The sequence below is a fragment of the Micropterus salmoides genome, unplaced genomic scaffold (genome assembly GCF_014851395.1).
Source record: "Micropterus salmoides isolate LMB-PRFRI ecotype aquatic unplaced genomic scaffold, ASM1485139v1 Ms_hic_scaffold_21, whole genome shotgun sequence".
In the NCBI taxonomy this organism is placed as follows: domain Eukaryota; kingdom Metazoa; phylum Chordata; class Actinopteri; order Centrarchiformes; family Centrarchidae; genus Micropterus; species Micropterus salmoides.
In genome coordinates this window covers 2,361,450-2,376,780 of record NW_024041262.1, presented here as the reverse complement: position 1 = coordinate 2,376,780, position 15,331 = coordinate 2,361,450, and the positions used below count along the sequence as shown (strand labels likewise).

Sequence of the window (15,331 nt, the reverse complement as noted above, 5' to 3'; positions counted from 1 at the left end):
GTAAAGCTCCTCTCTGCCCTTTATCATTCTTTTTCTTTCTGATTTTAGGAACTGTGACTATTTCAGCTCACTTACTGTAAAGATGTCCTGAACCAATTTGTGGGATTAGGATTTGGGAAAATCCAGGAATTTTTGACAGATCGTATTGGCTTTAAGAAACCAATCCAGTTTCGATCTTTGGTTGGTTTGACCAAGTAAGCCATTTGTCAACAATGCCCACTTTGTACTTCATTACATCACTGAACAGCTCCCGAATCGTTTGCCTCATCTTTCCGTGTCATTTTGAAGGTGAACCACACCTCTAAATCACTGCTAATGGCTGAAACCTGCATTTGAATTTTAGTATTTTGTTTATGCTCAAGATGAATATAATGAACTCCATGGATATAATACACATTTTAGAAACACACTATATTATATTATAGAAAACCATGAAAGAAAAGCTGTAATGCAGGTTATATATTCTTAATGCAGCTGTATAACAAATTGCTTTAATCATATATCATCAAATATGATTTTAAAAAATGAAATAAAATAAATATTGGATTAAGTCATTGTATCAACAGATACCAAATGCAATGACTTTGATCCAACAATGTGATCTGGACATCCCTTTAATGAGTTTTAAAGGTTTAAACTTAAAAATGGTCAGCTTCTTTTGACACATACCATTACTCATATCTTTTGTAAAAGGTTTCATGCTTCTGTCAGCAAAGGTTTGACCTTTAAGTATAGTGTAACCTTTGGTACGAATCAGTCAGCTGATTCACTTCATCATACTTCAAACATTTGACAACAGGACCTCCCATAGTGGTTTACATTTGGATCTGTAATGTATGTAAAAAAAAAAAATAAAGAATCTGGTCGTGCAGTCCAGCTTGCTAAAACAAGTCATTATTTTTGACCCTTTCTCTGTGAAAGTTATTTGGGGATACCTTGAAATAAAAACTATATACATGTATGTACTTGCACTGTTGGAGATTTAACATAGATACACTCAGTTCAGTTAGTATTGTGACATCACATAGTTAGGTCTACAGTGAAAAAAATCTTAGGGTAATACCTAGTTGTATTAACATGCAACTAAATGCATCCATATTAAGTTGAGACTGACCACTTCCTCAGTTGACCCAGATGATGCCATCGACTCTTCTCTCTCCTTCTCCATGAAAGGAATCAGGTAGCCCACCGCCTTCTTCATCACACGAGCCGACTTGATCACCTGCAAAAACATACAAGGACTAGAAGTTCTGTTACTGTTTCATATAAGGGCTGAACATTGGTTGCAAACAAAGATGTATTCTTAAGTCTATAGAATATGATGTGTAGGCCAAGACATCTCTGCAGCACAACAATAATTTCAAATGGCATTTGGACAGCCACTTTGCCATTATGTAATATGTTATGTATTCATTTGACGTTAGGGGTGCAACAACTAATCGATTTGTTCATGACGTCATCAGGCCGTAACGACACCGTCAGCTTATTGGACTAAAGTGACGTGAACAGTAAAGTTACTAAAACATCAATGCTGCAGTAACACCTTCACCACCTAAAACCTCCAGAGTGTGGCAGCATTTCACTCTTCACTCAGCCAAAAAGGTTGTTAACTGCAGCGTCTGCAAAGCTGAGCTTTTCCTGGAAACACCAGAGCATCTGAAGAGGAGACGCGTAACGTTGTTGCTCTCTGGATGATGAAGACTCGTCTCGGTAAGCGAGTTAGCGAGCTAGCTTCCCATTAAAGCCGTGTTACTTCACGTTATGAGCTGTAACGTTTTCTATACAGTTTGCTTTGGACAATTTGATTGATTTTTAATGGCGCTGAGAGTAGCACATTTATGATACACAACGGCTGCGTTCACATTCCAGATGTGCCCTGACTTTACAAACATAAACGATGCATCGCTCATGGCGACGTTCCCAGCTGCAGAACGTGTTGCCGCCAAGTGCACAAGATTAGAAAACACTGGACAATTTCATACTTTCTAAAGAAGAGAAAACGGTTCTCCTGTCAATGCGTGAGGCGGCGGCTAATCTGCCCCAAACTCCCTTAAAAAAAATCTGAGTTTTGTGAGTTGTTGAGTTAGGGGGAAATATACACTGCTCAAAAAAATAAAGAGAACACTAAAATAACACATCCTAGATCTGAATGAATGAAATAATCAAAATTAAATACTCCTTTCTTTACATAGCTGAATGTGCTGACAACAAAATCACACACAAATTATCAATGGAAATCAAATTTATCAACCCATGGAGGTCTGGATTTGGATTCACTCAAAATCAAAGTGGAAAAGCACACTAATGGTTGTGTTAGTTATGGCTGCATGAAAGCTTCGTCTTCGTGAGTTGTCTTACAATCAAGCCTTCATGGCAGACAGTGAAAGTGATACTGCCCCCAGTACTTCCTGTAGTGCATTGCAGTTAGAAATAAACAACCAGAAATGTTCTTAAGAAAAAGATTGCTACCTCTCCCTTAAACAGCCTCTCTGTAACGACAGGTCGACAATGAAATTTCACGTCAACAAATTTTTATAGCCGACGTCGTCAATTACGTCGACTAATAGTTGCAGCCCTATTGCGGAGCAAGGACCACAAAAGATTCCAAAATGAGCAGCCATCCTACCTGTGGCAGGAACATCTTCCCAGCTCCAAAGAGATCTCCCACCACCTTCATGCCGTTCATCAGAGGGCCCTCAATGATGTGAAGGGGTCGAGTGTAGCGGGCAACATTAGCCCGACACTCCTCCACATCCTCCACCACATACTTGTCTATTCCCTGACAGCGACAACACAGGATGGAGCATAACAGGAGAAAAGAAAAAAAAAAATGAAAACCTGAAATGAACAGGCGAACTGTTAATAGGGCTAAATGCTTTTAGATAAAAAAAAAAAAAAAACATGTCTATCAGTGTTTACTTTGAAAGTTAAAAACAAGGTGAAAATAGGCTTAAAAATCCTACAAATCCTACAAAAAAATCACTGCCCATTGTAAGACCTGTTCATTCACGGTCTGCAGGGGACACTTTAAACTTATCTGCTCCTTTAAAAAACAAACATTATAAATCATTATTCATAGGCTGGAAACAAGACTGGGATGTTACATAATGGTTTAAGTCAATGTGCACACTTTAACATGTCTCGACAGGTTTTGGTGTTGCAACTTTTCAAGATCAGAGCCACAACAGTGCATCAGCAGTGTTAGAAACTTGCCATTTATAAATTCTGGCCCGTTCTACCAAGCCCCAAGAATGCCAGTGAATATCTTTACGAAAGAGGAAGACTTTTGTTGAATTCAGCTGATGGGACTCTGACTTATTAGAGGCTGTTAATGTTTTTTGTTAAAATCAATAAGTGAGATGTGTGTTTCTGTGAAAATATTTCAGACTATGTCCACAATAAGCCAGCTAAACATGAAAATTGTCTGGTAAAAACAAAGCTGAGTATCTAGTCAAAAGAGGGACAGAAACAGCCTGGTTAGTCTTAGCTAAACCAATAAGGTAGTTTCTAGTCATTTATACATTATTTCTTTCCTGTTGTCAGTATTAACTAACAATTTAATAGCAGCTGAAAAACGCTACCTGTTGACAGGTGAACAGATAATCCTGTTCTGTTGAGTCACTGCCCAAATCACCGTTTTACAATAGCAAGGTCGTCGCACAAAATAAATACAAATCCATCTTAATGACAACTGCAGGCCTAATGTGTGATGTACATACCCAGTGATCATTTAAACGATCATTTTACCTTAATGAGAGCGTACTCCAACCTTTCCTCCACACTTCCTTCTCTCCACTCATCCGTCTGAACAACCTTCTTCCCTCCTTTCACATTGTTCTGTAAAGACGAGGAGTAGGTCAACATCTGCTAGCCAGACTAAAGCAACCACATGGCATATTATTTGTATGTACTGTATGTGCGTGTACCTGTGCGTAGGCCAGTAGTTTCTCAGTAGCATCAGGGTCTCTGTTCCAGATGATGTTTTCACACAGTAACAGCAGCTCTTTATCTATGTCATCATAGACTGGCAGGTTCCCAGCATTCACTATCCCCATATCCATACCATCCTAAGACAGACAGTGTGTGGTTGTGTTAGAAGTAGAAACCCTGTCAGGGTGTCTTCTCATTGGGCTGGTATTACAGAGAGATCTCAGAAGATTTAGAAATTTTATCAATGTTTTGCATGGTGCATTTTCATGGGACAAACAGTGCGAGAGCTTCACATTTGTTGTTAGGAATGTGGTCATGCAGATAGATAAGGTTTTGTATGCCCAGGTTTGAGAACTCTGCTGATTAGACTAATGCTACCACTCCAATACAATCAAGGTGAATGCAAGGTGGGACAGTTGTGCGTTTACCCTGATAGCGTGGTAGAGAAATGCTCCATGCATAGCTTCTCTGATGGCCTCCATCCCTCGGAAGGAGAAGGACAGGTTGGACAGTCCTCCACTTACCCTGGCTCTTGGTAATGTCTCCTACACACACACACACACACACAAACAATGTATGATGCAGTCTAAACTGGCATTCAAGTTTCAGTTCAATAGTACAATATAACTTCTGTGTTATTACAATATGCAATAACTTCAGGTAATTACTTGGGGTCAGGTCACAAGTCAGCAGGAAGTTTAAAGAAATAATCTTGAAGATTTAAATAAATGTCTGTTAAGTCACTTTCTGCAGTATTATGAAATGGGTGTCTGTGTAACCAACTCCTGTCACCATGCCCCACTGTTCACACTCGTGCTGTTTGCAGCATAAAATCACAGAATGGTCTGAAAAAGCTAATTGTAGCCAGACTTCTTTATTAAAACGACAATTGCTTGTTTTGCTGCCCCCAGAACAATGTGTAGTATTACACTACACTTGCTGTTACCACCAGTAACCACAGGTGTCACCAAACCAAAGGGTTAAGTGTCTTGCTCAGGGACACACTGCTGGATGTGACGCGGTGGGATTCGAATTCTTCCACACAAAAGTCATGCGTCTTATCCACTGCGCGATCCCCACCTTGCATTACCTTGATAAGTTTGGTGGCTCTCATGAAGTTCACGGCATACTCGTTGTGTTCCTCCATGCCTGTACCGATGGTGAGGATGTTGGGGTCAAAGATGATGTCGTTGGGGTCAAATCCCACTTTGTTGACCAGCAGCTTGTAGGCCCGAGTGCAGATCTCCACTTTACGCTCTGTGTCTGTGGCCTTCAGAGGACATCAGACATGTCAGCAAACATGAGTGTCCATGTCCATTTGTGTAAGAGAGAGTGTGTGTGTGTGTGTGTGTGTGTGTGTGTGTGTGTGTGTGTGCATGCTTCACCTGTCCTTCCTCATCGAAGGCCATGACCACCACAGCAGCTCCGTAGCGCTTCACAGTGGCAGCTCTGAGCAGGAACTCCTCCTCTCCCTCCTTCAGACTGATACTGTTGACTATACACTTCCCTTGACAGCATTTCAACCCCGCCTCAATCACTGAGAAGTTAGAGGAGTCAATACACAGAGGAACCTGGGGAGCAGAAAGAGAGGCTCAACGCCCTTTTCTGATTTACTGAGCAGGTTCATTTATTGTTTCGTTATTAATAGCACCATATGCTAAATTGGAATGGAAAATATAATAAAAGGAAAATAAAATGTACGCTCACAACCAAATGTGATTAATTAATACTGTAAAATCCCCAAGACCAGAGAGAAAACTATTTTAGTATTTTTTTAAACTATTTTATTTGAAATGACAAATTTGTAAACTGCAAAAAGTTTACAAGGCCCACACACAAGTTACGACTAAGAGTCTACAGCCATGCTAGCAGCTCTGTGAGGCTGTAGTTAAGCACAGCAGTGCTTTGAGCTGCTTGAGACACTCCCATCTCCAGAGCCACACTGCTGGCATGGCTATAGAACCTCAACTGTTGTCTCCTACCGTCACAATTTGCAATGTGGGAGAAATTTATTTCAGCAATAACTTCATATCATTTTGCAATATCGCCAATATAATAAGGAAACATGGCCAAAAATCTTATTGAGAATTTGTATGTGTTCATTTCCACTGCCTTTAAAGCTCCTACCCGGGAGATGTCTGGTTCAGAAGCAATGAAGTTACAAAATCGGGTCATAGCTGTTGGCCCCTCCAGCATCCCCTCATCCATGTTTATGTCCAGGACCTGGGCCCCCATCTCCACCTGGGCCTTAGCAATGCTTAGAGCCTCCTGGACAACAAACATTGGAGCACATCCAAATAAACATATGCACAACCTAAAATTCATGATTTGACTGCAAATTCTAAAAATGTGAAAAGACATAATAGAAATACTTATAACTTCTATAAGAAAAATCATTTTACTGAACATCTGTCTCACCTCATAGTTTCCTGCCATGATCAGTTTGGCAAACTTGCGTGATCCAGCCACGTTGCAGCGCTCGCCAATGTTGACAAAGTTGGTGTAAGGGCCGATCCTGAATGGCTCTAACCCTAGAAATGAGAAAGACATTTTATGACATTGACATCCTGCATTTCAGCACCACTGTTTGATTTCAAAAAATAAAAACATGAACTCCTATGCCTGGGATTTCAATTGGTTTATATGTTTGAAACATATTTTGCAGTTTCCCCAGGAGAAGGGGTGTACCATAAACTCTTAAATAAAAGCTAGTATTCAAATACTGCCCGGGGTTTGTTGTGCACATAAACATTGTTAATGAACACTAAAAACATTGAGGAGGGTGGAATTACCTGTATCATGAGTACCAGGACTGTATTCACAAATAAATCCTCTCTCTCCTTGTTTCAGTAAATCTGAATTTCCTGCATACGTTCCATATTAAAATCCTACCAGGAAAGGCGGGGATAATAACCTCTGAGCTGCTGGAAGGGGTTTCTTGACATTAACTCAACAATGAGGAAGGATAAAGAAAAACTCTAGTTTGAAAAAACAAAAAGCATTAACTCAAGGTCCACTTGCAAGCTTTTTCTGTAGCTTTTAACCACATTGTATGTTCTTCCTCAGTAAACGGAGTCTTAGTAAATCTGCATAATGAATACAGATATTATTTCACGGAGCAAACGATCCATTAAGGACGATAGTGGTCCTGAAAAAGCGAGAGAGTTCCCTTTAATCTAATAATACGGACATGAGAACATGGAGGCTTCAACCAAAAAAATTAAATGTTTTCAAATAATAGGTTAATTCTGTAGTTGAGGTCAATAAATAAAACACTATTAGAGAACTGACTGCATCCACAATTAATTAGTTTATATTTATTAACCACAACAACCTAGATCAGACATCAAAGTCTCACTGAAAATGAGAAGACATTCTTCACAGATGGTAACAGGAGGTTTTAATACCTGAGAGCAGCAAGTAGTCTTGATAAAGATCACCAGCAGGAACTCTTGGCTGGCAGTGTTTGACTGCTTCAGATATGGCTCTGTATGAGGAGGAAGGGAAAATATTTTTAAATGTTCAAAACTGCATGAAATGTAATACAAACACTTAATGGTCAGAAACATGACAGTGACCTGATGTGTCCTGGAGTGGTCCCACAACAGCCTCCCACAATATTCACAAGCCCATCCAGAGCAAACTCCTGCAGACAAAAATGTAGCTGGAGCAATGATGGACACATTTTCCTATATTTGAATTTAACTACTGGATTAAACCTGGATGGTCTCTTGATATCTTATCAATATCTTTTTCAAGATAGGTCTGGTAAAAAAAAGAGGCGGCAACTGTCACAGCACAGAACCAACACACACACACACACACACACACACACACACACACACAGCAAAAAAGAAAAGCTGACAAAAGCATTTAATGATGTTTATGACTTTTACGTTTAATCATTCAAAGTGAAGAATAGTAAAATATGTGGAAATACGCTTATTAGCATTCATCATGAGTGCGAGACGTCTGTCTATCCATCTATCTAATGTCTGCATGTTGGTAGAATAAACACATTAGATATGACATGCTAATCTATGAGGTATGCAAAGGGTATTTTGTACTCTGGACAGAGCCAGAGTACAAAAAGGCTAGCTATTCCCCCTGATTCTATCTATATGCTAAGCCAGGCAAACCTTGTCCTGACTCCAGATCTGTACTTAACACACAGGCATTAGATTTATATCAATCTTTCACTCTTAACACATGAACATATTCCCCACAGTATTTAATGTTTTCTGGTGTATTTTCTCCAGGAACTAAAAGTACTTGCTTAGTTTTGACTATTTTTGTGGCATTGTGCCTTTATTGGGTAGTTTAGAGCGGAGAGATCGACAGGAAACAATGGGAAAGAAAGACGGGGCATGACATGATGGCAGAGTGTCTGATGTTGGTAAGAATTCTGGGGATTAACACGGTACGCTACAATATAAAATTGGTGAAATATTTTGTTTTTAAATATATTTGCTAAAAATGAGGTGCAAGAACATCACAAGCAGAAAAAGTCAACTAACACAACGTTCCCAACATGTCTGACATAAACAGGAAATTATAAGACTTACAGTAGGGAACCGCTTCCTTGTTGCTAGGATTTTGCAGGAACCTAAGGGCCAAGATATTCTCTGGGACTGTTAAACATCGGCCCCAGAGAAAGAATAAAATATAAAAAATATAAAGAATAAAATATAACCTTTAAATTGGAAGCTGTAACTTGTGGAGTCTCATCATATCCTCCAAATGTGTTGGGAAGACCTGCCAGAAACAAGATAGGCAAAGACAGAGATCACGACATCATTACATCATCGCTGGTGGTCTGACACATGATGCAACATAAATTAGGCTAGAGGTCAGTGTTTACTTAGAAAAAAAACAGGATCATTTACAGTGTGTTAACATGTTCATAACTAAACCTCCCTTCAATAGATCTCTGGTCATTACTGTGGCTGCAGTTTGTGTTGGTGGTGGTGTATTCTGGGATTGAATTATATTGAAAGCTGTTTTCTAATACCCTGAAATAAACAAATTCCCCTGAAACCAATAAATGTTTTTAAATTAAAACCTATTTATTTTTTAACTATACTGATTCATTTATATTTACATTTATTTATGTATTACCTCATATTTATTTCAGGATTTATTTGATGGGAATATTTATTTATTTAACACCGATTTAAATATATGGAATGGTTATATACCTTCTGTAACAAGTCAGACTTGAGCAGAGGAGCTGAAACCTTTTTTACAACTGTATATTTGGTTGTAAAATTTGGATTTAAGCCCTGAGTGCTTTATGGTAAAGGTCAACAACGAACTGTGCTGAAGAACTGTAGTTGTATAGACTGAGTGTGGGTTACCTGCATTGGGATAACAGATAATGAAAGCTGTGGTGCTTTTTCCTATGGCTTCAATGAACGGCCTCATCTCTGTCGCCCCCAAGGCACAGTTCAGGCCAATACTGCAACAGAGAGAAACAAAACCAATAAGAAACTGCACTGTACACCAATCCTCACTCTCACGGTTTAGTCACAGTAAGTGTAGTAATGTGTGATGTAATGTGTGTACAGTAACTCACCACAGAGGTTTAGCATGAGACACGCTCACTACAAAGGCTTCTCCTGTCTGACCGGACAGAGTTCGTCCACTCCTGTCAACGATGGTCCCTGAGATCTATGCGATGAGTAGGAAAAGACATTTAAATAGAGAACGCATTGATCGTTGCTTCAACTGAGATGGTGGGCAAGAATTTTCTTTCTGATCAGACACCTGTTTCATAGGTGTCTTCTAAACCACACAAGGATACAGTGAAATTTGGGGAAATTGTTTGAACTATCATCACAGAGTACGGTCTAGACCTGCTCTTTTATGAAAAGCGCTGTGAGATAACTGTTGTTGTGATTTGGCGCTATATAAATAAAATTGAATTGAATTGAATTGAACATAATGAAACACACTACAGGAATTTTTACATTACTGCATTTGCTCATGTGCAAACCACAAAACTCAACTACAACCACTCCACCCCATGCATTAACTGTTAACAGAAAATACAGAAACAGAAAAGAGATTATCAATAAAATATCAAAGACATACTAATATAGGTTTTCTTTCGTAGCCCTTTTCAAACAGCAGGTCTATGGCAAACAAGGCAGCCTGTAGAAGGAAGCATACATTGGTAGAGACATCAACGCCTGTACATACAACATCAGGTTAATTAATCTTGAAACAGGAACTTAGATTTATAGCATGTCCACAGAACATTTTAAAATTGACAAACACTCCAGATGTGCTTGGATCATTCTGCAGTACAAAGACAAAAATCAGTATGCTCAAATGGTAACAGGCCTTCGTAGAGAACCTGCTACGTAACTGCCATCTCAGCTTTTGACATGACCAGGGGCCGCCTTAAGCATCTGGGGGCCGGTTTCAAGAGCTAATAAGGGGCCCTACCCCATTAATAATGGACCAGAAAAATAACAAATGCAGAGCACGACTTTCATCACGAATCACCCAATTTTAGAAAACATTTGTGTACATGAACATATTTATTTATATCGGAGACCGTTCATTTGCTGTTAGAATATTCTAGCATAAAGTATTATAAAAACCAATCCCACGCTTAGGAAAATGAACCATAGTATTACTACAGTATATTTAGTAGTTTCTGTAGTTGTTTTTTTAAACACTTGTTTAGAATATGTTATAGTAAATGCCTTAAAAAAAAAAATAACATACAGAAAACACTACAGTAATACTATATTATATATACATACACACAATATAGTCTAACTGTAGTATTTTCCTGAAAAACCTTAGTAATACAACAGGAAACATTATAGCAATACAATATAAATTCTATAACTTTACCTTAAATCAACAACCAACTCAATAGTATTAATATGGTAAAACTAATAGTACTATTTTTATTTTGTGGCATTTTTTTTATAGTATATATATAGTATATAGTGTTTTTTGGCAGTAAGTAGGGGTGCTGCAACCCCCTCAGCACCTGTACTTCCTGTGTCGATGTCTCTACACACTGAGTGAAATAAGTAGGTCCAACTAGTTTATTTCAAAAGTGGGTGAATTACTCAATTGCTGCATGTCAGTCAGGGCCATTTGGTGGGCGGGGCCCGTTTCAATCGAAACAGGTGAAACATAGCTAAGGCCGCCTCTGGACATGACTGATTTATTGTGGTTAATCTACTTTTAAATCACATATTTAAATGTATTAAAAGTCTTTCTTTAGTTGCAACATTAGAAGTATAAAAGTGCATTAAATTAAGACGATGCATCCAGTCTATCTCTTCCAGGGTCCCAGTCAGCCTCAACTCTTCAAACTTCAGCTTCAGTTAGTGCTTTCAAGTTAAATCAACAGACGTGTTTAAAAGTGAGAGTTACCTTAGCATTGGCAGTGTCAAAGATGGTTTCAACCAGTAGGATGTCGGCTCCTCCATCTAATAAACCTCTGACCTGCTCTGAGTAGGCTTCTACAAGCTCATCAAATGCTGGGGAAAACACACACAAACACATTACAGGGAATATTATTCCATGCTGTATATTGCATTGCTATGATATTTGCATTATTCATTATTATTATTTGCACCTGTACATTTCCTACTGTGACATGTCAAAATAGCTGCTGTGAAAGACACTGTATTCTTAGCTGGACCTCCATAAGAGTGATCACCCTGAGTTTCTTCACATTATTTACACTGTCAAAGAGGAGTTCATTTAACTATTTGTTTATCATTATGGTTGTTATTAGTGGTGGTGCTGTAATGAACTGAATTAAATGCAAGGTGTTTTCTCATTGTTTGCCCCCTCTTGGCCCCTTTACAGTGTCCTAAAATGCACAAAGACAAAAAAGCTGTTATGTCATCTTACTGATGTTCCTGAAGTCTGGTTTCTCCACAGACGGGGATACAGACAGGGTTTTATTGGTGGGACCCACTGCCCCGGCCACGTAGCGTTTACAACCTGATAACGCACACACAGATTACAGTTAATGTTACACACATGCGAAATTCCCAGAGAGTCGGAGATTGTACATTTATCTTCTTGATAAATGCAGCTCTAATGCTAATAATTCGGCTAACCCGTTTGTTTGGTGACTTCGTCGGCTGCCCTCCTCGCCAGCTCCGCTGACGCCTTGTTAAGGCGGTAAGCCTGCACAAACACGAGTGATCATTTTAAAGAAGGTAGGTGAGCTGGTGACAAACCACCAAATCACATTGAAACTATGGCCACACAGTATAAATTCAGGAATACTATTAAGAGAACTTCCCTAAGCCTTCAACAAATCAGTCAATTACAATTCAAGTAGCAACAATACTTTTCCTAAAGTGATAAACTGAAGCACTCATGTAAAGCACCAGACCACTTTACACAAATAAGTGGCATTTCGGATATATCCGAGCATTTCTTTGTTATTTCCACCACTTTTGTAGTTTAAAGCGATAACAGCAAGGTCACAGAAGAGTGTACAGCTCTGTGTAGAAACGGGGGTAGGTCTACTTCTAAGAAGTGTCTTCATCGCTGGTTAATTAGTTACCATCCGTCATCTGTGCCTGACCTTTGTTTCTACTACCACGTAAGTGCATGAGTTGTCCAAACTGGTCTAGTAGGGTCAGACATAATACCATGTGTTCCAGTCCATAGTCTGCCTGGGCAGTGGAAGTGCTGCTGAATGTGTTGGTCTCTATGATGTCAGCTCCAGCCAGCAGGTACTCCTTTAAACACAGAATGCAAAGGTTATGCACTGGGGACCAGGTGCAGTTCACGGTAGTTCGCAGTGAGGCTTGGGGGTTATCCAGAGGCCTAGGATATTATTCATTATTCATATTTGTCAAATGCTCTTCTGCAGTGATCAAACAAACTTCCATTCACTTTGTATTGTTTTGGTGGCAGAAATCTCAGACACAGACATTTAACTCACAACACATAAAACTGAAATGATATCGCTAAGGGTAAGTGGAGTAAATCAGTCTGTGACTCTTCACTTTTTCCTCATTGGGTGAACTACCTTGTGTATATTGTAGATGATATCGGGCTGTGTGATACTGAGAAGGTCATTGTTGCCCTTCAGTAGAAGATGATGCCCTTTAAACTCGTCCCCCCTGAAATCTTCCTCTTCAAGCTTATGCTGCTGGATCATGGTTCCCATACCACCGTCCAGGACCATGATCTTTTGCTGCAGCACAGCTCGCAGCTCGGACTCTAGTGGACATCCGCACCCTGGAAAGAAAATAAAAAGGATCCAGGATGGCTAACTTGCAAATACATTTACAATAAGACAAATGTTTCAAACAAAAAAAACAAGCAGCTGGCAAAATGCATCCTTTATGACATTAGTTGATTCTGATTGGAGTCAAATGCTACTTCATTAAATTTTGTCTATCGGAACAAAAGACATCATGAATATCACATTTTTATTATTCAATCGTGGCTGTAAGATAAACTGTGATTTTATATTAGAGCTGCAACGATAAGTTGATTAGTCGGTCGAAAGAAAATCAATGGACAACTATTTCGATAATCAATTAATCGTTTCAGCCATTTTTTAAGCAAAAATGTGAAAATATTGCTGGTTTCATCTTTGAAATTGAGGAATTGCTGCTATTTTTTGTCATTTATGATAGTACATGATACTTTGGGTTTTGAACTGAAGCAATTTCGAGAAGTCACTTTTGGAAGCTTGTGGTGAGCATTTTTCAAAATTTGACATTTTATAGACTTAACGATTAGTCGATTAATCGTGAAAATAGTCGGCAGATTAGTTGACAATGAAAATAATCATTAGCCGTAGCCCTATTTTATATTAATGTTTATTCTCTATTCTTCCAAAGCTTTGTCTTGGTCTAGTTCATCCAATGGTAACCTGAGCAGGGAAATAAACATTCAGCAGCAACTTTTATTTGACCATTTACAAAGCAACTACATTTATACTGAACATTTCCTGGAAATTATCATTTGGAAACGTTTTAAAGGAAATGAGGGCAGAAATTCAGAGAAAACATCACATCCACCTCCGACATGTACATAATAATTGTGATAATAATAATTTACTCCTGCATCCTTTGCGCTCTTCATTGCACTATTGTCTCAATCCGTCTATACTGTTTTTGTTTCTGTTTATATTGTGTTCTTTAGAGTGTAGCCTGTGTGTGATTTTATCTTTTTTATTTTTTTATTTTATAATTGTATTATTGTATGAGTAAGCACATCGTGAGCAATGTACAATCCTGAGTCAATGTCCTCGTATGTGTACACACACCTGGCAAATAAAGCTGAAATAAAGAGATGCAGAAGTATCTGCAGTTGCACCACCAGACTGCAGAGCAGCTTCTTTCCTCAGGCTGAGACTTAAATTCGTCCTCCGCACTGCACCATGCCGAATAGTTTATTTCTGAGTTTTTATATTTAAACATCCATCTACTGTATAACGTGCAAAATGAAAATTGTTAGTTGCAACTCTTTTATGACAAAATGCTTCCCATTGTGGGGAAATTTTTTAATAGAGAAATAAACTTTCAGGTACTCTCTGCTCAGCGACCACTTGTTGTTTTCGTAAAGCCTTCACTGGCTCTGAAGTACTGATCAAACGTGGCTTTTTTGTATTCTTGGGGTCCATTTTGAGGTGAAGGCAAAACTATGACCGAGTTCCCCCCTTGAAAGCCGAAGAGAGCCAACCTTATACTAAATACAGAGCTGTCAGATGGTCGGTGTGCAGACCTCAAGCGATCCAGCTGGTGCTGCTGGTCACAACAGCGTGCACTCTCATATTGTATAACTTACTAACATTGCTGGAATGAATGTTCTATCATAGCTAACTCTACAAAAATGAACTTCCACATACGGTTACATGTTATATAATAGCTAGTACCGTAAGAGCATGTCACACATACACACGTGGACCGTGGTGTAACAACTGGACAGCAGTAAGTTCACCGGGAGTGGGCACAGAGACAGCGCCGCAGGCTAAAAGCTAAGCTAACCGTTAACGCTGGGAAAGATAACGTTTAATATTTACCCGCTTCTGAAGACTTTCGATGAATGACGTTAGTCGGAGCCATCTTGTGAAAAGCCAGCCTTGAAGTGCTTCTGAAGAACTGCCGGTTAATGTTGCAGCTCAAACTTGACCAAGCAACCGGTTTCCCGGCTGGTCGGCAGCGTGTCTGTGCTCCACCAGCTGCAGCAACACACTTCCGGCCTAGCCCTTCACAATAAACGCTTCACCACAATTTTCCCACTTACCTTAGCAGTAACATTTAAATTAATACTCCACGAAAGGGGGGCGGTTACCACAGACTGATGTTAAGTTAAGTACCTTTTGTTCAGTAAAAATAGAGCAATTTCTTTCTCATTTTGGTCAATAAACAACACATTTTAATTACTGTAA

General features: G+C 39.1%; 1 protein-coding gene across 1 annotated transcript in view; it reads right to left on the bottom strand.

Moving 5' to 3' along the window:
• Positions 1 to 15,139, bottom strand: part of mtr (5-methyltetrahydrofolate-homocysteine methyltransferase) — a 38,452-nt gene extending 23,313 nt beyond the window's left edge. Inside the window, exons 1-21 of the mRNA XM_038735831.1 lie at positions 14,963 to 15,139; positions 12,956 to 13,167; positions 12,573 to 12,662; positions 12,030 to 12,099; positions 11,818 to 11,910; positions 11,332 to 11,438; positions 10,024 to 10,083; positions 9,506 to 9,600; positions 9,288 to 9,388; positions 8,624 to 8,685; positions 7,509 to 7,576; positions 7,338 to 7,417; positions 6,349 to 6,461; positions 6,058 to 6,198; positions 5,316 to 5,501; positions 5,021 to 5,200; positions 4,359 to 4,475; positions 3,927 to 4,067; positions 3,748 to 3,837; positions 2,627 to 2,779; positions 1,115 to 1,222 (exon numbers count right to left, since the gene is read on the bottom strand). Coding sequence (XP_038591759.1) covers positions 1,115 to 1,222; positions 2,627 to 2,779; positions 3,748 to 3,837; positions 3,927 to 4,067; positions 4,359 to 4,475; positions 5,021 to 5,200; positions 5,316 to 5,501; positions 6,058 to 6,198; positions 6,349 to 6,461; positions 7,338 to 7,417; positions 7,509 to 7,576; positions 8,624 to 8,685; positions 9,288 to 9,388; positions 9,506 to 9,600; positions 10,024 to 10,083; positions 11,332 to 11,438; positions 11,818 to 11,910; positions 12,030 to 12,099; positions 12,573 to 12,662; positions 12,956 to 13,167; positions 14,963 to 15,005 — 2,310 coding nt within the window. The 5' untranslated portion in view covers positions 15,006 to 15,139. The remainder of the gene's footprint in view (positions 1 to 1,114; positions 1,223 to 2,626; positions 2,780 to 3,747; positions 3,838 to 3,926; positions 4,068 to 4,358; positions 4,476 to 5,020; positions 5,201 to 5,315; positions 5,502 to 6,057; positions 6,199 to 6,348; positions 6,462 to 7,337; positions 7,418 to 7,508; positions 7,577 to 8,623; positions 8,686 to 9,287; positions 9,389 to 9,505; positions 9,601 to 10,023; positions 10,084 to 11,331; positions 11,439 to 11,817; positions 11,911 to 12,029; positions 12,100 to 12,572; positions 12,663 to 12,955; positions 13,168 to 14,962) is intronic.
• Between the last annotated feature and the right edge of the window lie 192 nt (positions 15,140 to 15,331).